Consider the following 20,504-nt stretch of genomic DNA (forward strand, 5'->3'; position numbering starts at 1 on the left):
GCATCTCATTTTCTTCCCGAGCATTAAAGCCATGAGCTGCCTGTTTTTCTCCCACACCCTGAACTACCTTCGCCGCCGGCGAACAGAAACGTTACTCCGCCGTCGGCCAGTTTCTTTCTGCCCGAGCCAAACCGTCCATGTCAGGCCATCTCTCGTCCTAGCTCAGTATCCCCTCATAGCCAAGCCCAACACCCCACCGGCCCAGCTCTCCCTCCCTTTTTCTTTTTCCTCGGTCACTAAAAAAAACTGCAGATACGTTTTTATCTTTTTCCTTTTCCCATATTTTGAACAGTGGGACCCACCTGTCAGTGAAATAAAATCCACAAAAAAAAACATATTCTGTCCAGAGCTTGTAAAATCCATATCAAATCACAGAAAAAAATTCATAAAACTACCAAACCATTTGCATTCAATCAAATGTTTAGATATCGTTGAAAATCACTAACTGCATATACAACGGCTAACACGGTACTGCAAAATCTACTATGAGAACCACTTTGATGATGGGCATGGAGGAGAGATGTGGCGAGGGAATAGAAATCAATCATGTGTGTGTGTGGTAGTTTTTCGAACTAGAAAGGGATCGTCCGGAGTGAGAAAAAAACCCGTTATTGTTTGTTCCGAAGTGGAACAAAAGAGAATGTTTTTGTAATGTTATTGTTTGTTCCTAAGTGGAGCAAAAAAAATATTGTTATTCACATTTTAGTTTGGCATTTTTAGTGTTAATGTCGGTTTGTTTGTTTATCCGTTGCAACGCACGGATATTTGATTAGTATATATATATTTTTGAGTTGTTTGTACAACCTCTGAAATTTGAATCTAGTTTTACTGATGGTTCTTGTTGCCACGTAGGCGCTGCCACGTGGGTCCCTAGTCTTCTTCTCCGTCTACGGCCCAAATAGATCTCGGGTTTACGGCACCGCAGCACAGCCTCTCTACACACACTGCCGCCGTCGCCGCCGTCGCCCTCAAAATCGGCGATCCCTCCGCTCCTCCACCCTGCGCCGCGCCTCGTCCTCGAGCGAGCGCCGCCACCGCCTCGCTCCCCATCCCGCTGCCGAGCGCCCCAGCCCCCTCGCGCGAGCGCCTCCACCGCACCGCAGGTATCTATCTCCCCTTCGATTCTCTCGCTCCCGACCGTTTCTCCTCCCATCACCCCACCAACAGGTCCCGCCCTTTAGCTCCCCGTTTCATCTTCCCCAATTCGTAACTGAGGCAAAAATCGAGCTAGGGCGGCCGCCCTACCTTGCCCTACCGGATCTTCCGCCCTTGGTTCTTGGCGGATTGAGGAGCGGCGAGCGCTCGCGAGGGTATACAAGTGTATACTTGCCAAAACTAGTGGCTGCAGCTCTCTGCCCCTGATGTCTGGTAAACTATGCCCTATTTAAGTGGAAATCCCAAGCTAACCTCCAGTAAATATGGGTTTGCACTAAAATCTCACTAAAATCTCACTAAATATGGGTTTACACAAGCCTATAAATGGAAATCTTACTAAAATCTTGCTTCATTCGTCTATGGGAGGGAGAAAAAATAACTTGCTAAGGTGCCAGAGCTAGAATTGTCGACACATGAAAACTCGGGATCTTTTACCTTGTCGTTGCTTTGTTGCTGCGCTGTGCATTCTGGAACAACGATTCTCAACCACTTCTGTTGTTGTATTATTCAGCCAAGAACATTCGATTCTCAACCACTTCTGTTGTTGTATTATTCAGCGAAGAGCATTTTACTGTGTGATAAATAATGTTGTCTATCTGATGCCATGCTTCCCAGTGTAACTTGTTCCAGTTAGTCTGATCTGGAGTTGACAGTTAGAATGATAGGTTCCCACTAACATGACCCCATCTTTCTTGCCAGTGTAACTACTCGCATGACCCCATCTTTCTTGCACTTCATTTGTTCTACATATAGACTTACTTCGGTATTTTCTTGTATTACAGGCAGCAGGCCATGTTGCAGGTTTCATCTTATACTTTACAGGCAGGAACACTGGTGATTTTATAAAGCAGCATCCTTCTCTTCTGCATTGAATATGTGGACTAACATTTTCAAAATTGTAAGTCAGACCTATCCCCCATTTTGTTCTGTTCAATTCCTGTTGTTGCTTCTATGTGTGACCAAAGCACTTACTATCTACTTTCGTTGTATTTCATTGTATCGAGGAATGCAAACTTGCTATTGTTTCTGTTATTGCAAGTAGTTGATGTGTTATATCATTATTGCACTGGCAAATGAGTTTTGTTCTACACCAGCCATGGCGAGTTGCTAACTAGAAACCTGCAACACTGAAGTTTAATCCTGCATATGGTGTCTGAGGGTCTTCCCATGTTCTGTAGATGCCGTTACCAACGTCCAACTGACAAGCATAGTTGTTCATGGACTGTCTATCTTGGATCTTTCACAGATCGTTTCTTCCATGACTTTCAGTTGTCTTGTTTTTCGCTGCTATGTTCGTGATGTACAAACCTCTCTCCTGTTCTGTTGCTCTATAATTCCTGCAATGGATTGTTAAAATTGCTGTGAATAGAAATAAAACGTAAAATTGATTGCCTAGGTCATATATTTTTTAAACTAGTGAACTACCTCGCCACACATCACAAACTACAACAAGGGAGGCATTACCTGCCACACTTCCAAGCTGTGAAAGGATGTTGTCATTTCATTTCTCTAGGTTCTTGCTACGGTTTTAGGGTGGGGACAGGTGATAAACATGTTTTACATGCCTAGTCTGATGCCTGCTAGGGGCTTATTTTACTACCCATACTTTTATCATGACTGGTATAAAGATTTGGTTTAATCCTATTTTTATGTTTTTCCCATACAGGGGGAGCTTCAGACTGTATCATGGTTTCAGTTTCTTCCTGTTGAACAAGATTCAAGTGCTATTTCTGAGAGAAGGTATTATTTATACCCTCCGTATGCCTTTTTATGATGTCTTTTAGTTGCCTTTTGTCACTCATTATTTTTCTTCTGATGCATTTGTTCCTTTTCTGATCACTGTACCTCTTTCAGTTCAAAAGCCGAGCAGAAAGATGCTCTAAATCGCGTTGTGCTGTCAGCATATCTTCACTTACAGAGTGAAGGTTTCCTAAGTACTTGGACGAATTCCTTTGTTGGTCCGTGGGATCCATCTCAAGGAGAACATAACCCTGGTAATAATTATGTGCACTAACTGCATCCATCTTTCTTTCAACTAAGTCTAGCCTATGCTTACATCACAAAATACTTTAATGATGACAGATGAGAAGATCAAGCTCTGGTTGTTTCTTCCTGGCCGTCAGTTGTCAGCACCTGAAATGAGCCACCCTGCTGTAGTCAAATTAAGAGGTTGATTCTTGTTGATTTTTGTATTGCATGGAGAAACTGTCCAGTGCTCATTTACTTGCTTGTTTCTACGTCTTATTCTGTTTTGCAGTTGTTTCAAATGGTTTATGGGTGGCCCCAGGTAACTCAGAAGAGGTTGCATCCGCACTATGTCAGGCCTTAAGAAATTCTTTGGAGAGGTATAGTTGTTTTTCCTGTTGTAGTATGGATCTGCAGTTTCTATTTTGCTAGTCGTGTTGAAGTATGAATTTCCATTTTGATCCTTTCTCCAGAGCACTAAGGGGGCTTTCCTATGCAAGATTTGGTGATGTATTTACAAAATACAACCCCCCTACGAGAAATCAAAACAGCTTTAGGTTTGTCAATTTGGTTGCAGTGCATGTATTTTGTTTATGCATTTTTTATTCCTTCCGATTTGTTTTGTAGATGTTTGCTCATCAACTGGTGAATGGTACTCCCTCTGTTTCGAAATGTCTGTACATTTAGGTTTGTCGGTTTGTCTCAAGTCAAACTTTGACCGAGCTTGTAGTAAAAATCACAAAGTTTGACTTTGGACAATCCGAAATGTATAGACATTAAAAAACGTAGGGAGTATCTATGTAAGTTTCATTATAGCTTGTTGAGATATGCTGGTTGTTGCCAAAGCTGTTCACTGCAATAGATATATGCTGTCATTGTTTCTGTGCTTGAAGAGGCTCCTGCTTACCATGTGATAAAAGCTAATGTAAACCCTACTTTAGGATCTTGGCTCTTCCTTTTCAGGAAGGATCTCCATCTTCTTTCTTTTAGAATGAAGGAGGAGTTTGCTGCTTCTCTCAAGCTTTGGCTTCTCCACCTTACTTAGCTCCTGCCTCCTGTGTACAATCTTCCCCCCTCCTAACTTGCGTATATTCCCCCACCTTGTAAATATCTCAAAAAACCTAGTGATACAAACCTCTGTTTAAACAATTATAATAAATTCATCAGATGGGGTTTCAACTTAACTTTTTCCTTTCGCTAGCTATTGTGACTTCTACAATAATTGTATGCCTTTTTGCTAACCTTTATATAGTGAAGAGAATGTAATGGTAAAATTAGGACAATTGTTGGCTGTTTATCGTGTATATGAGCATTGAAATGCGGTCTACAGGATTCGTATCCTCTGACTTGGCAAGGATAATTATCGTGATGAATTCGTAGGCTGATATTGCTTCACTTCTAGACATTGGATAATGAATCAAAAGTCACGATCAAGTTCCTATAATGCCTCAATCAATCAGAAGCTCACAAACTATTCCTCTTTGATCTGATTGTTGAAATAGGTAATGTCATGTGTGGCATCTAGGATACAGATCTGGTTGACAATGTAGTTTCATATGTCCCTTTTTTTTTTCCCAAGGATAACTTTGCTATGTAGTTTTCTTGGTTTCCATTTATTCTTGTTATTATTATGTTATAGGCGAGCACGACCTACAGTAGAATTTGTCTTTGCTGCCACCGAGGAAGCAATCTTTGTGCATGTTATAATATCTGCAAGGTCAGTGGTTATTATGTTCCATCAATTTTATGGCCTACTTCAGTATATTCATTTATCACTCTTACTTGAAATGAACTATTCTATAGATATATGCGGAACCTTTGTAGTGATGATATAGAGAAAGTTCTCACGCATTCCCCCCGTTCTGTCGGTGAAGGTCTTCCAGGTACCATTTCATTCCTTAATTCGTTTTTTCCCCATGTCTTACTGTATTGGCAGCCTTATAGTGCTTACAGAAAATCTACTGTCCTTTTCTTTTGGTAAGGAGAATAAAAAATTAGTGACATTCACCACTCAGATTCTACATGGTTCTCTTGTGATATGTAAACTTGAAATTTTTCTTAGGGTTTCTGATTTACAAAATAGAGCTGCCCATTTGTTAACTTGGTCTTCATCGTTAACAAGGTGGACAGAGGATAGCAAGCGAGTATCATTTACATTAGGGGACAATCTGAAAATACCACCAAGCAAATTTATGATGGTAAATGCGCCATTCACTAATATGACATTTTTGGGATTTCACCTTTACGAATAAAAGTTCACTAGAGGCATAAAGTCTAAGTTTGCATCGGACATCCTGATTTAATTTTCTATTGTTCAACTTTTATCAATGCTCCTTCTGTGCTGATGTATAACTTTGCTTTTGTCAGTTTGTTTCACTATTTTTATAAATTATGCTATTAAGCTTATTTTTGGAAAGAAGTTATACTTCTCATGTCATGACTTGTTCAATTGAATATTGCATGCAGTTATTGTTGCTCCTAGCGGGATGCTGGGTAGGCTTGTTGGCTGTTGCCCAAGTGATCTTGCGAGACAAGTATATTCAAGGTATTTCAAACTCAAAACTCGAATGAAGTTGCATGCTAGGTTTTTTCGTTAGCATTCTACACCTGTGAATATTCCTGAGAAAAATTCTATTTGAACTCCCACTGATGAGTTAGACTTGCCTGCACCTCTTGGATGCAAGTTTACCTGTCAACAGGGACTGCCTGTCAGTGAGCACCTGTGTGTTCTTATAAAGATATTCATACACAGACCAGTTCATTTTGGTACCCAGTTCTCATGTTAACCTTCTCTCAAAATTTCAGCAAATTGTCAGCACCTAATTTACCAGGTTTTACTCAGCCCACCATTTGCCAGCTGAGAGGTCAAAGTTACTATGTTGAAGTTGCCCTTGGGGTTCCAGCTGCCTCAACTGCCAAACTATCTGAACGAGAAAACAATCAGGTAAAAAAAGAGTTAGGTTCAGTGGAAGAACCTCATCTGGGTGCTGATGGACAGCAAAAGATAGAATCTGCTGATAGCCTTCCTGTTATTGAAAGGACATTTATTTACCCACCCGAGGCTATTATGGTACCTATGGTCCATCAGGCATTCGTTCGCTCTTCTAGTAAAAGGTAATTGTCTTGCTCTAATGATCTTGTTATATTTGGAAAACACACGGTTTAAATTATGTTATCCGCAGAATGTGGTCTCAGGGCTGGATGGGAAGTTCATCATGGGAGGCATGGCCATTTTGGAACTTTTCTCCATCTTCTTACTTTCGGAACAGGTAAGTATTACGTACATTGTTTTGTCTATCAGTGCTGATGCCGATACTGCTGAGTTATGAACTTATAGTAAGTCAAGGAGCTATATGGAAAATGAGACAATCAGAGTGAAACTTGATTTGGGGTTGATAGATCTTGATCCTGATAATTGGTTGTACACATTTCAGTTTGAACTTTGTGTTTGGCTGGCGTAAATCAAAACAACCTTCTATCTGCCAATCACAACTTGTTTAGGAGGGTAAATATAAAATGTGTTAGAATTTATTTCACAATGTAATAGGACACTAAAATACAATCTATTCCTCCAGAGAAGTACAATCATAGATTTATCAAACATGAAAGTTGTGAAATCATGTATTTGGAAAAATGGCTTGAAAAAAGGGTGTGTGCAAATACGGATTAGCATGTAATCGATTGGACCAGAGCATATCAACCAAGGGTATTTACGCCACTCAGTTGTGACATGGTAACTAGTTGTCTTGTGAGAAATAATGAAATTATCATTGTCTTTTTACAAGGTTAGACATGGAAAATCCGTCCCAATCTCTCGGCTAAGTGTGAAATAGAATTAATTAGCTCTTAGTCCTTGGCTAGTTCAAAAAATGGCCAACTCAGTGATTGACTGGCCGATTAATGCTACTCGGGAGGGTACCGCTTGGATTAACGCTGTCGCTGAGCCCGATTATTCGGTCTGACAGCTGATAAACGATTAATAGGAAAGAATCACGATTAAATTCGCGTGTCCCGCCCAGCCCAAGACGTCAAATAGGCCACGCTTTCTCCCTGCCTCCTGCACTTTCTCCCTGCGTACCCCACCTCGGTTAGGTCTGCCTTGATTAGGTCTGCGCTGCGCCGCCTCCCCGATTCACCCCGCCGCTGCCCCAGACGCTCACCTCCAGCGGCTGGATCTAGCCTGACGGAGCGCTGCCTATCCCTGGAGACCGGAGCTCCTCCTCCTCTGCCACTGCCTACTAGGTTCTCCTCTCCTCCCCAGCTCTGCTCTGCGCCTCTGCCATTGGCCTTCTCCTCCTCCCCCGCGGCTTCGCCTCTGGTTTTCCTCCTCTGGCTCTCCGCCGACCGCCGCCTCTGGTTCTCCTCCTCTGGCTCTCCGCTGACCGCTGCCTCTGGCTCTCTCCCTGCTCGTCTGCTCCAGGGATCTCCTCTCTTGCATGTTTATTTGTTGAATTATTCAATACTCTGTATATCAGATTTTAGTGCTGTGAAACCTGGATTTTTTTTTTAAAAACTGGCCGATTAATGATCGACTGATTAAATCAGTTAATCGGCTGAAATCCTGATTAATCCCTAATCATAAGCCGACTGAGCTGTTACCAATTAGTGATATCCCAACCATTTGAGCATTTGGATTAAACTTAGTGAACATCACGTTTACTAAGATGGAAATATGCAATGGATTATTTTGAGTTCAATCTTTAAAGGGACCTTGCAATCAGTAATCACTCCCGTTTGCACAGAGTGTGAATTTAAGTATCTGTACTAGTCTTCGGTGCAAGGATCATCATCCATCAAGCACATATGGATTCTCTGTACATCAGAGCATATATTTGGTTCCCATGGTTCATTATACCCAAGAAATACTAACAATAAGTAACATACATTTAATCATGCTCATGGATCATAAACTCTGGGTGCAGCTAAAGGGTTAACCTGTATTATATGATGTTTTCCCTGTACTTCTAATATACCATGATTGCATACTGTGTTTCATCCATGACTTTGTTGTGATCTGCAGCTCTTACCTTGGATCTTCACGTGGACTTGGTGTGAACTCTAATTTTCTAAGACTAAGAAGACAAAAGAATAGCAACTGCAACGGAATGGCTAATAGTATCAGTAGTGTCAGTAGCACTTCCAATGGAAGTATGCATGCAGTTGCCGCTAAAGGCGGTGATCTTTTAGCTGATGCTGACTCTACAGCATGCCATCAGTCTGATATGCCAAACGATGTGTCTGGTAGCAAGATGGTATGCAGTTTAAATTCCTTCTTAATTTACATACTTGTGCCATAATGAATTATTATTTTTACCCTAAAAATGCTGTTAAATTCCTTCTTAATTTGCATAATTGTGCCATAACAAATTATTATTTTTACCCTAAAACGAATTACCTTTTTTTGTTCTAGATTTTGCTACTAAAGCGCTGTTTTTCTCTTCTCACTAGCGAACGTATAGTAGCAGTACTATAGCATGCCTAGCCATGTGAAATTATGTCATTATTGTGAAGCAAAAATATTTATTGACTCATTTCTAACTACATTTACACGTGAAATATGGGATATGACCTAAGTTTGTAGATGCATTTTGCTGTAAGTAAAAAATGGCCAACTACAAGCAGCTACATCCATTTTTTCTACAGGAAACTATTTAGTGTATTACTGCTGCACAAAAACATTTTGCCATCTTCAATGAGTCTCAAATGGGTAATAGAGGAATATGGAATATTTCATAATATCTGCACAGTTTCTTTACAAACTGTTAACGCTTTATGTAGCAAATAACCTAAATATTGATGTGGATATAGTGGAACCTAAATCTGGATAAGATAAAATTGAATGGTTGCAGAAATTTCAGTACATGTCAGAACACATGATATGCAGTTCATACTTCTCCTTCTCGTGCATAGAAGTACTTCTTATGTTTGATTTCTGAGCAAATATAACAATTCATTGATGCTAAAATCATCACAGCACTAAAAATTTCTGGCCACATGTGTTTGTGCATGAACTTCTGTTCTAGTGAATAAATTTCCATTATATATGTTACATGTTTGTGTTCTTTATTTTCTTTCTGCAATATTAATTCTTGAAAGTGATGCTGTGCGACCATACTATTATTATGCCATGCTACATGACCATCCTGGTGCAGAAATCTTGATGCTTTGTGTTCGTTCAATCAGGTATCCAAGCGGTCTCATTCTGAAATCACAGAAGTTTCTTCTCATGCCGGCAAAGAAGTCAGGGAAAACATGCAAGGCACAAACGGTCAGGGTGGATGTTCTTGGGGCTGGGGTGAAAAGGGGGTTGTGATGGACATCAATTTACTTCTCTCGGAGTTTGGAGATTTTAGCGACTTTTTTCAAGAGGATGAGTTAGATTTTGGTGAGGTAGGCACCTTATTGTCCTCTTGTAGTAGCCATTTACAGAACAAACAAGGATTACAATGTTTAGATAGTGACTATGCTTGGTCTTGACTAATAAGTAATGTGTGAGAATCTTCGATATACTGATGAGCTCATTATGCAGAGGACAAGGTTATCAAGTATTTAATCCCATTAAATATATCATTAGTTGCATTCTATCACTCTACTCTATTTTATTGGTTCCTTCAGTGCATTTCGACCTGCCACCATGCCTGTTTAAGATTCTAGATTGTAACCAATGACTTCACTGCTCCTTTCTCTGATTGTCTAGATTGTAACGAAGGGCGATCCATCGAATTCTTCACATGTTACATCCCTTGAAACATCCCTTGAAACATGTCGCTTATGATATCACCAAAAGTTTGTGATAGATTTTATTCTACCGTCTAATCTTGTCCTGTTTGCCTTCTAGTCTGTCTAGTAGTCATGAAATGACTCTTGGAATTCTTTGGTTGTTGGGTCTAAACAATGAGCATAGTATAGGGTCCTTCTTTAGAGGGAAATAACATGTTACCTTCCTGACAGGCAGATAGAAAAATGTATGACAATATTATTGTGTTGTTATTTTGACTTACCTGCAATGTAATTCATAATCATAATGTTCCGTTTCATACAGCCTCCAGGTACCGCTGAATCACATACTTTAGTACCGTCTGCTTCGGACTATGGAGATGTGACATTCATAGATAGTCCATCCACAGCTATGGATATACCTGAACAAAGACTGTCTCCAGTTGGTTTCACATCTTTGGAGGCATTCAACCACCAAACAATGTCACCTATTCAGGATGTTGCTTCAAAAGTTCAGGAGCCTCAGAAAGATATTGCATCACCTGCAGGGTCCCAAGCCCTAGTGTTATCATCTGGTAGATTTGATTATCTCACCAGAGCTGAAGCTACACTCACTTTTGCACCAGAGTATGCAGCTGTTGAAATTCCTGTTGGTGATATGCCAGCAACACTGTTTACAAATCCCTACTTGCCTGGATCCAAAAAACGAGGGAGTTGTGGTTTTAGCTCAAGAGTTTATTCATATGATGGTACGCAAAGTTCTCAAACTGAGCTTGCAGGAGACAAACTTGAGAAGCCTGTTAAACTATCGCCAGCTAATCTTTCTCGTGATGTTGGTCTATCAAACTTATATACACTTGTCCAAGGCGGGAAGAAAGAGAGTGATAACAGATTAAACAATACAGACGAACAGTCATGCAAGGGACAAACATCAAGACCTGTTTCTGGTGAGACTTCATTTAGTTCTTCTCTGCCTTTGCAAAAGAAGAGTGACAGCATGCTTAATGTTGGCCATTTCCTGCTGTCTATGAAGACGGCCCTTGCAACTGAAATTGAATGCATCACCTTTCAGTCTGCCATGTGCAGAATAAGGCATACGCTACTGTCTTTGAGAACCAAAGCATCTGCTGAGTTCAAAAGTTCCTCATCCAGTTTTTTGCAGACAGACGTCAGCGGCAAGTTAGATCTCGTTCCAAAATATGACGTGAAAAGGAAAGAAAATATACCAGCTAGGCTATCTAGTGATGTTGACCATGAAATGTATGATAGATCCACGCTAGAAAATGTGGGAGTTTGGAGGCCTGTTGGGGCACCTAAAGGGGCAAAACCCCTTGAGTCTCTGCCTGCTAAAACGTTTACTGGCGCAAATTCAAGTCTGTCTGTACAAAGACAGCCCATTGTGGATCTTCTCAGTGCCATGGCTCTGCTAGTACAACAATCCACTTCATTTGTTGATATTGCACTTGATATGGATGATGGAGATGGTTCTTTTTTCTTGCTTTCCTTGGATGAGCAGAAGAGACGCGGATTCTCTTGTGATCCTTCTATGGTTCATGCTGGCTGTGGTGGACTTCTCGGAACATGTCATTCGAAGGATTGTGCTGGTGTTGATTTACTTGATCCGCTGTCTGCAGAGGTAAAATCTGGCACCCTGTTTTTCTTATGCTTCTATCTATCCATCGGCCCATTTCTTCTTATTCGAATGTTCCTGCTCAACATCTTCTATTGGATACAGGTTTCAGAGTCATCCATGATTGGCCTGTTGCAGTCGGATATAAAAACAGCTCTTAAAGCTGCCTTTGCAAACATGGATGGCCCGTTATCAGTGATTGATTGGTGCAGGGGTCGAAGTAATGCAGCTGATTCTGCTGCTATGGGAGATGCATACTCTTTCCAGTACTCCACTGGTGATATTCGAGAGACTTCAAGTTCTATACCCATTGGTGGAGATGCAATGAGCCCACCCAGTGACCGAGGTATTCCTGCTGCCATATATCATGACTTGTTCCCAACTTCTTTATTCTGTTACAAAGAAATATTGCCAGGAGGCACAATATATGATGATTCATGTTAAGAGGGGATTGGATGACAATGCAGGCACTTCAGAGCTGGAGCATCATAAGGGGTATCACCGAGTTAGACCAACCATCGCTGTCCTCCCTTCACCATCTCTTCTTGTTGGGTAGCATACTTGTTTTCCATGAAATATAGACATCATGAACTACCATATTATTGTTTGCTCAAGTTACTGATATAAGTATTTTGGTATTGCAGTTACCAGGATGATTGGTTAAAGACCTCTGCTAATTGCCTTAAATTGTGGGAGAAGGCTCCATTGGAACCTTTCGCTTCACCCAAGCCTGTAAGACAGTTTGGCAGTGTGGTAGCTTATAGCCTACAATTTATTATTTATTTTACTGTTTTTAGGGAAGGTGGTGCTTTATTAATTTAAACTGTAAGAGTCATTATAATCAGTCGACACTAAGGGAGTCAGGAGCAATACTTGGAGGCACATTAAACAGCCATGTACCACATAGATCCCAAAGTTCAAGCTTTGCCCAATCAGTAGCCATGATGAGAAGAGCCTTTGCTCCTTGGATCGTGGAACTCCATCTCTATCTTTCTGCTGATATATCAACTACCTTGAAAGTATCTTTTTAGCATAATTTTGGAGCAATAACAGTGACATATTAACTAGAACGAGTGAGTATTTTAGTAATGCGAAGATTCCACATAACAGCATAATATCGCAACCGCAAAAAGCCACTCTAGAATCTAGATTAGTATACATTTCTTTCTTTTAGTTGCTTTGGAAATGGTTCTGTAGCACGGGGACTCATAATTTCTCATTTGTTTGCTCTTTCAGGTTACTTACTATGCACTGTGCCCTGATATTGATATGCTTACTTCTGCTGCCACTGATTTTTTCCAGCAGCTTGGAACAAGTACACATCTCTAATGCTGCTTCTTTCTACAGACTTTCATTGCGCTATAAGTGGCTTACCTTTTCTAATTTTTATTCTTATAGTTTATGAAGTTTGCAAACTGGGTACTCATTCACCACAACACGGTGGAGGACAAATGGAACATTCCCCTGGAAAATATCTTCCTTCAGGACTTGTTCTCGTTGAATGTCCTGATCAAGTGAAGACTCGTAGCAGCCACTCAATTTCTGTCAGTTCAGTAGCTGAATATTTTCAGGCTCTATCAAAAAATTGGAGTGTGAACAGCTTTGTAACATCTCTGGCAAGAATAATTAAGGATATAAAGCTTACTTCAAGCATCTCAACAAATCAGAAAGAGAGCAGTAACATACCTTGCACTGTAAGGCATTTTCTTTTTCTTCCTTTTCCATTGGTTTGATCCAAGGAACTCGGCAGAACAATAGTTGCATGTCTCTTGCATGGTTTGTAGGGAAAGTCTAATACTCCCTCCATCCAACAAAGGATGTCTCAAATTTGACCAAATTTGAATGCATCTATACACTAAGTCATGTCTAGATACATCCAAATTTTGACAAACTTGAGACATCTTTTGTTGGACGGAGGAAGTAGGAACCTAGGTCCATGTGCACCTCTTGAAAAAATTCTGAAAAAAATATGCTACATCTAAGTTTTAATTTAGGTTCATGTACAAAAAAATCATGAAAAAAATATAATCATGTGTCCTGTACAAAAAAAGAAGACACAGATTATGTTAGTAGGATACCATCATTACAGTACATTTAACATACATAGTCTCCAATATTTTTAGATATTCCCTAAAATTCTTCTCTGCATGTATATTCAATTCTATCATTAAGGTTTTTGGATACAGAAATGACTCAACTATTTATTTCAATAGTACTTCTAGTTACATATCTTTTTCCATGCTCGGGAGTTCTAAGCATCCATTTATATGTTTGTGGCCTTTGAATCCTGCCCTTGGGATATTCCTTACATGTTTTGCTGGAAAAGTCCTTTGCGGTAAAAAGACGCTATAAAGTGGCATTTTGTTAATTATGGCAATGCACTAATCTATTTTAACACCCATGGTCTGTTATGTTTGCAGGTAGTTTATGTGGTCTGCCCATTTCCTGAACCATCTGCAGTCCTACATACACTGGTAGAAAGTTCTGTTGCTCTTGGATCTGTTGTCTTATTGCCAGAGAGAGAGAGAAAATCATTCCTATATGCCCAGGTTGCCAAAGCCCTAAACTGCAGTGCTTCTGTTGATGAAGCATCAGCTTCCAATGTTGTAATGCTCTCTGGGTTCAGTATACCGAAGCTTGTATTGCAGATTGTTACTGTTGAAACTTTACTGAGACTCCATAAACCAAATGAGCTTGCTATTTTCAAGGACATCGCGTTTACTGTGTATAATAAGGCCCGACGAATTCCACGGGTTGTTTCCACAAGTGACATGTTTCAGTCACCTACGTATATGAGTAGGCCTCAGTCCACAATTATGCACACTGCATCTCCCGGTCCTACCCTTTGGAAAGAATGTTTAGTTCCTCGGATGTCTGGACAATCTCTCTCTAGAGAAACGGAGTTTGATGCTTCTATGAGGTCAGTTTCATGGGATAATTCATGGCAACCCGGTCGTGCTGTATTGCCGGACCCAAGCAAAATCCCAGATTTATGTGCTCAGGATGACAGGAAGTATGCCTTTGAGCCACTTTTCATTCTAGCAGAACCTGGGTCTGTTGATTATAATGATATGACGGAATCTTCAAGACCTGGAGTTGATGCAAGTAGCAGCAGGGTTTACAGCTCAATTTCAGGTGGTACTGATAGTGGAGCAAGCCCTCTACTTGAAGGGTCTGAGAATGACAGTGCTATAAGTCTTCATTGCTGTTATGGTTGGACCGAGGACTGGCGATGGTTAGTATGCATCTGGACAGATTCTAGAGGAGAGTTATTAGACAGCTTAATATTTCCTTTTGGTGGGATCAGTAGTCGCCAAGACACGAAAGTTCTCCAAAGTCTTTTCATTCAAATTCTGCAGCAGGGTTGTCAAATAATGTCATCTTCACCTGAGGCTAGCAATACAAGATCAAGAGATGTAATAATAACCCGTATTGGAGGTTTTCTTGAACTTGAAATTCAGGGTACTAATAACTTTTGTTGCTAACCCTGTACTCTTTATTTGGTTAACCGTAATGTTTTAATGTATCTTACATTATTGGAACTTATATATTGTGTGTGCAGAATGGCAGAAGGCAATATATGCTTTCGGTGGTAATGAAGTCAAGAAGTGGCCTGTGCAGCTACGGCGATCTATACCTGATGGCATTCCATCAAATTCTAATGGTCCTACAATCCAGCAACAAGATATGGGCTTAATCCAGGACAGAAACATGCCTTCCTCACCGAGTCCTTTGTACAGCCCTCATTCAAAATCTAGCTTCACAAAAGGGCAGTCCGGCAACAAAAAGCAGATCCTGGTGGAACAAACTGGAATGGACAGTTCAAGAGGTTCATTGCACTTGGTTCGTAGCATCAGTTTAGTTGCAGTTTCTCAAGATCATTCATTGCATCTTGCATGCCAAGCGGATATATTAGCCAGACCTACTCCCGGTAAGTATACTGTGTATATGTTGCTCTATGTTTACGTAAAACTTATTTAATGTGTCATGTTTCAGAAAGTAAATGGTCACTTCATGACTTAAGCATAAGCGAATACACATATGATTATTTGCTAAAAATGTAGATTGTGCCAAGTGTGCCAATCAAGAAAATGATCTTGCTTGCATAGAGATCAATAGTCATCGACAGAACCACATTTATTTATGTCCTTGTCCCCCATCTCTGTTGCAGGTGAAGGGAATCAAAGCAGCAGTGGGGTTTCTAGTTACTTGGAAGGATTCGCTCCAGTCAAGTCCATCGGGTCAATGTCTGCATCGTATCTCCTGGTTCCTTCACCAAGCATGCGATACCTTTCTCCTGCGACATTACAGCTTCCAACATGTCTTACATCAGAATCCCCGCCACTTGCCCACCTATTGCACAGCAAAGGGACAGCAACTCCCTTGGCAATGGGCTACGTCGTCTCCAAAGCTGTCCCACCGGTAAGAAAGAATTCTGCACAGCTTGCGAAGGAGGACCGGCATTCTGTTCTCTCTGTTAGCATCGTTGATTACTACGGTGGCAGCACCAGCACCGCTATTCAAGAGAAGATGAACAGAGGCGGTGGTGGTGGTAACACAAGCAAACAGGCGAGGAACATAACTCATGAAACATCAGCGCGCGATTACGAGGTGGACATGCATAACGTGCTGGAAGCCGTGGCCGCTGAGCTCCACTCCCTTTCATGGATGACAGCAAGCCCGGTCTACGCGGAAAGGCGCAGTGCCCTGCCCTTCCACTGTGACATGGTCCTGAGGCTGAGGAGACTTCTCCACTATGCCGACCGACATCTCTCTCAACCAGCAGAGAAGGGAGAGGTAGCTTAGATAGAGATGAGAGGCAAGAACTAACTCAACTTGGATCATATGTATGCTGCTCAACCCACCGTTCTTCATCGAACGTGTGTATGTATCTAGGCAGGTAGATAGGTAGGTGATGAGCAACGTTGATGAAGAGCTCTCTAGCCCTTTTTTCCCTTGATAAGCAAGGTTGCTAATTTCTTGGGTTGAGGATGTAATTAAGCGCGAACAGCGATACCTCTCCCTTGAATAGTTGTATCATTGTAGAAACAGTGATACCTCTCCCTCGAATAGTTGTATCATTTTAGAAACTGATTAGCAACACAATTGTATACCCCATTTTGGTTAGATCGGCTGGTATTTGGTCCTTTGTTCTGTTTAGATTGGTTCGCACAGCACAACATTGAAATCCTTTGGTTCACAGCTGGGGTTTCTCTTTATCATGTCCAAATACTGCTGTGTCTACCTAGATAAAGATTTGAATTTCACGCAAAAATTGTTTTCGTGGAAAACAGTAGTCTTCAGAATTATAAACAACTTGCATTGAGTTTTGGTTTTTACAGGAATTAGTTCAAGCAATTTGTGTGATGATTTGTTTACAAGGGATAGAGTTGTGATGGAAGAACAAATCAAAACATGAAGTTCTTTTGGCTAATGATTTAACTGTTTTCTCAGAGTAAAAATGTCTCTTGCTGTAAAAGAACAATCAAATGTTCGATGCTTCCATGGCTCAAGGTTTCATCTAAAAAAAAAGTCAAGGTTTACCTGCAGCTGGGCAGGACTAACTGAAAACCCAAATTAACCTGAAACCTTTAGTACAAACTGAAGCTGGGCAGGACTAGTAAACATATCAGCATAAACTCACACAGCTTAACCGAGCTCACAGCAAACTGAACCAGCACAACACACACAAAATCACACACCAGGTAAAACATATCAGTATATCAGAACACCAGTTAAGCGTCTCCTTTTTCTCCACTGTTCTTCTGTCCCCGGACTGAAGGGTTCCACATTCAACATTTCTCAGTTCCTTCTCTCTTGCGCGTCGAAGCAACCTGACGATCACAACCGTGCAGTCATTTGAATCAAAAGATAAACACTGGTTGAAAGCGTTTATCGGATCTAGAGTACAAATTTCAAATAATTGGATTGGAAGTGTTAAGTAATAGAGTGCTGGCCGATCAACAGACTGAACTGAATGATAAAAAGCCGTGATCGGGCGGTTGCTTACCGCAACACAGATCAAGGAACCAACGCTTGAATGGATTAGTCTGTGCCCTGCTTACATGGCTAGCTTGGTTTGTCTATCGAAAAAGGCAGAGTAAAACACGAATAAACGCCACTTGTAATGTAGTAACTAATTAAGCAACCAAAATATGAACAATGGATACCACCTGAATGTTTAGTTGCGCGAAAACAGCCTTCACGTCTTCAAAGACTATATCTGGCTGCCTGTCACCATCAACCTGAGAGGACCAGGGCATAACAAACAACTCTTTCATTAAAGAAACATATTATTTCACCAAAGATGAGCATTTCTCACTATTACACCATCTCGACGTTTTCTTCTAATACAAAATGACACACACTGAGGTGTGTGTTCAAGGAAAAAAAATCATTTCTCACTATTATATCTATATATACTATCATATTGTCAACAGTATAGGAGCTATGCATAATGACTACACTACTGAAAAAGCTCAAATGTATCCAGGGTGATCAAATAAAGTACATAATCTTGATTAACAGTCAACTAATAATTCATTCTCTGAAAAATAAATGGGGAGGACAACTCATGTGCAGACACCATCAACTCCTGATGCTATCAAATAAAATTAGGAAATTTTTCTATAGACAATTTTTGGTCCCCAAGTAGAAGGCGAAGTGGATATATACATTGACTCGGAAATTAAGAAGCCAACATATATTATTGTTTTTCAGATTCTTATGAGATTTTGTTAGCTATAGTTTATTGATTATGTTTCATGGAATTATAATTTCGGCATATTGAATATTGTACATCAGATTCCATATTACCCTTCGAAGCTTCCCCAATTTTTCATAGTGCTGAATAACAGGCAGAGTTGATTCCTGAAAAACTCCAAACCGCCTCCTAACAGTGGTGACGTTGTCATCGTCTCTTCCCTTCAGACAACCAATTATTGAGTGACACTTTAGTGAACTGCGAAAGGCTGGGCCAAAGGAATCACAAGCAGAAAAAGAAAACCTGATTTCGATTTAGAATGCGCCTCTCCATCTCTTCCAGCGAGCAGTCAATGAACAGTACGAACTCAGGCTCAATGTTAACCTGACACACGAATGTTTAACATGTGAAGCACGCACATAGGAAAAGACTACTCTTTCTAGCACTACTCATACGTACAAAGAAGCAGGCCGGCTTACGATATTCTCATACGCTTGACGGTTCTCTTCATTTCGCGGGAATCCATCAATAAGAAACTTATCGTTTCCACTTTCAAGCATGGCCTTCAGCAGTAGCCTAACGATTATGTCGGACGGCACAAGTTTTCCTTCTTGCATAAGATTCTTGATCATTGTACTGGTCAAAATGGGCAGCCGTTAATTAGGAAGAAACAGAGACGATGCCTATAACATAGGATATTTTTTTTTATCGGACCTAGTATAACATAGGAGTTTGTTTTATCAGGAACCAGGAGTAGGTTGTTGTTACCCTTGTTCGGTATCAGATTTAACTTCTTCGCGAAGAAGTTCTCCAGCACTCAGATGGGTAAACCCAAACTGGTTCACAATCTTAGCACACTGAGTCCCTTTGCCACTGCCAGGTCCTCCTGCACCAGCAGTTAATGGACTGATCAGCTCAAAGAGTTAAGCTGGGAAGAAGCAAACTAATATTGCGAAAAGAAGTAGTGTGCTCACTTAGTTCATTGTTATTACTACTATAGTTCAGAAGAAGTGATACCTATGACAAACACAACTGTTATCTTTTTCCCCGGAGGAAAAGACCCGACGTAATCCTGCTTCAAACCAAACCAGCAAACAGTCAGGCACGGTAAATATACAGTATAAAAAGAGGAAGGTTGGCAAGTTACAGAAACTGGAAAAGAAAGGAAAACTGGCCATAAATTTGCTATGATACAAAGACATTTTCTTCTTGAGACAAATTAGCTATAGTTACCTTGCTTGCATCTGCCATGTGGTCAGCAGCAGCTAAGCTAGCAGCACCTCTGAACTCTGAATGCAGTAGAGGCAGGCAGTTCAGTTCACGGGGTCGAGAGACAAATTAAGAACACAGATGAGCCCAAAAGAAAAAAGAACAACTGAACAGGGTTCTGATTTTGTTTTGAAGGGAACAGGGAACAGGGATCCGATTCACTTCACATATCACTGCCTGCCGAAGCTACTTGCACGCAAAGCGAAAGATGCACATTCTTCTTTCTAGTACAACACCAACGAGCCTAGCTAGCTAGCTTTGCTCTGTTCGCCGCCACTATGTGAGTGAGAGTGACAGGCCAAGCAATTGTATTCCTACAAGAAAAAAATTTGGCGCTTTCTTCTCAGAGCTAGCTCTAGAGACTTCAGGAAAGAGACGCCTGGAAATTTCGTGGCAAACACCACAAGGAGGTACGGCTGCCGGAAAAATCTTGATGATGAACTTGCCAGAATTAGAACTGCTAAATGCTAATGTGGGACTAAGAATTAGAACTGCTAATGGAAAATAAACACAGGCGTTTCTAGCTAAGTGATCAAGTGAGTGAGCGCTTGCATTTTGCTGTCTATGGTTGGTTTCAGGTAGCTAGGAAATTAATGAGGAATTCAGAAGTAGTAGAACCGAGAGATTTTAGAGATTCAGAAGGCGGCCGGAAAATCGGTAGGTAGGAGATGAGATGCAATGAATATGGTATGGGAGCGTACCGGACTGGAGATCTTGACGGAGATCTATGGATGGACGGTGGCCGCCGGCCGGCGCGATCGACGGCGAGGAGAGCAGGAACTGGATTCTGCTGCTGGTGGATGAGAGCAGGCAGTTTATATACGGAGAGGACAAGGAGAAGAGATCAAGCGGAGGCGGTTGGGTTGAGTGAGTGACACGTACTCGTAATATTCCTTCTTCTTGTTTATTTTTTCTGGAAACAATCGGTACGGACTACGGAGTAGTATCTCGAGTTCTCGACGTACGGAGTATATCTTTTTTTTTCTCAAAAACATTATTGATTTAAACTTCATTTCAAACTACACAAACATCGAGTATCAATCTTATGCTGTCAAAAAAAAAACA

General features: G+C 40.9%; 2 protein-coding genes across 5 annotated transcripts; one reads left to right on the forward strand and one right to left on the reverse strand.

Annotated features, from left to right (window-relative positions):
* The first annotated feature begins 920 nt into the window (after positions 1 to 920).
* LOC100834674 (mediator of RNA polymerase II transcription subunit 13) lies at positions 921 to 16,667 on the forward strand. Of its 3 annotated transcripts, XM_010229816.3 has the most exons (23): positions 921 to 1,103; positions 1,938 to 2,053; positions 2,822 to 2,895; positions 3,010 to 3,149; positions 3,238 to 3,324; positions 3,413 to 3,500; positions 3,594 to 3,677; positions 4,760 to 4,837; positions 4,924 to 5,003; positions 5,587 to 5,665; positions 5,926 to 6,234; positions 6,303 to 6,389; positions 8,141 to 8,372; positions 9,304 to 9,510; positions 10,163 to 11,473; positions 11,573 to 11,813; positions 11,935 to 12,019; positions 12,112 to 12,199; positions 12,704 to 12,782; positions 12,866 to 13,161; positions 13,888 to 14,929; positions 15,030 to 15,398; positions 15,639 to 16,667. In XM_010229816.3, the coding sequence occupies exons 2-23, from the start codon at positions 2,030 to 2,032 to the stop codon at positions 16,271 to 16,273; spliced, it is 5,715 nt and encodes a 1,904-aa protein (XP_010228118.1). In that variant the 5' UTR covers positions 921 to 1,103; positions 1,938 to 2,029; the 3' UTR covers positions 16,274 to 16,667. The 3 variants fall into 3 exon arrangements, with proteins under 3 accessions (XP_010228118.1, XP_024318524.1, XP_010228120.1); XM_024462756.1 differs by lacking the exons at positions 921 to 1,103; positions 1,938 to 2,053; positions 2,822 to 2,895; ... (2 more) ...; positions 3,413 to 3,500; positions 3,594 to 3,677 and adding an exon at positions 4,460 to 4,622; XM_010229818.2 differs by lacking the exons at positions 921 to 1,103; positions 1,938 to 2,053; positions 2,822 to 2,895; ... (4 more) ...; positions 4,760 to 4,837; positions 4,924 to 5,003 and having other exon boundaries at positions 5,926 to 6,064; positions 6,160 to 6,234.
* Positions 16,668 to 16,920: 253 nt separating this feature from the next.
* LOC100841564 (UMP-CMP kinase 1) lies at positions 16,921 to 20,308 on the reverse strand. 2 transcript variants are annotated; one of them, XM_010229819.2, is made up of 10 exons: positions 20,141 to 20,308; positions 19,404 to 19,459; positions 19,188 to 19,245; positions 18,939 to 19,056; positions 18,650 to 18,806; positions 18,474 to 18,554; positions 18,284 to 18,391; positions 17,641 to 17,712; positions 17,478 to 17,550; positions 16,921 to 17,301 (listed from the first exon to the last, which is right to left on the reverse strand). In XM_010229819.2, exons 2-10 carry the CDS (start codon positions 19,419 to 19,421, stop codon positions 17,270 to 17,272), a joined length of 717 nt encoding a protein of 238 aa, XP_010228121.1. In that variant the 5' UTR covers positions 19,422 to 19,459; positions 20,141 to 20,308; the 3' UTR covers positions 16,921 to 17,269. The 2 variants fall into 2 exon arrangements, with proteins under 2 accessions (XP_010228121.1, XP_003557252.1); XM_003557204.4 differs by having other exon boundaries at positions 19,188 to 19,242; positions 20,141 to 20,283.
* Positions 20,309 to 20,504: the final 196 nt, after the last annotated feature.

The sequence above is a fragment of the Brachypodium distachyon genome, chromosome 1 (genome assembly GCF_000005505.3).
Source record: "Brachypodium distachyon strain Bd21 chromosome 1, Brachypodium_distachyon_v3.0, whole genome shotgun sequence".
In the NCBI taxonomy this organism is placed as follows: domain Eukaryota; kingdom Viridiplantae; phylum Streptophyta; class Magnoliopsida; order Poales; family Poaceae; genus Brachypodium; species Brachypodium distachyon.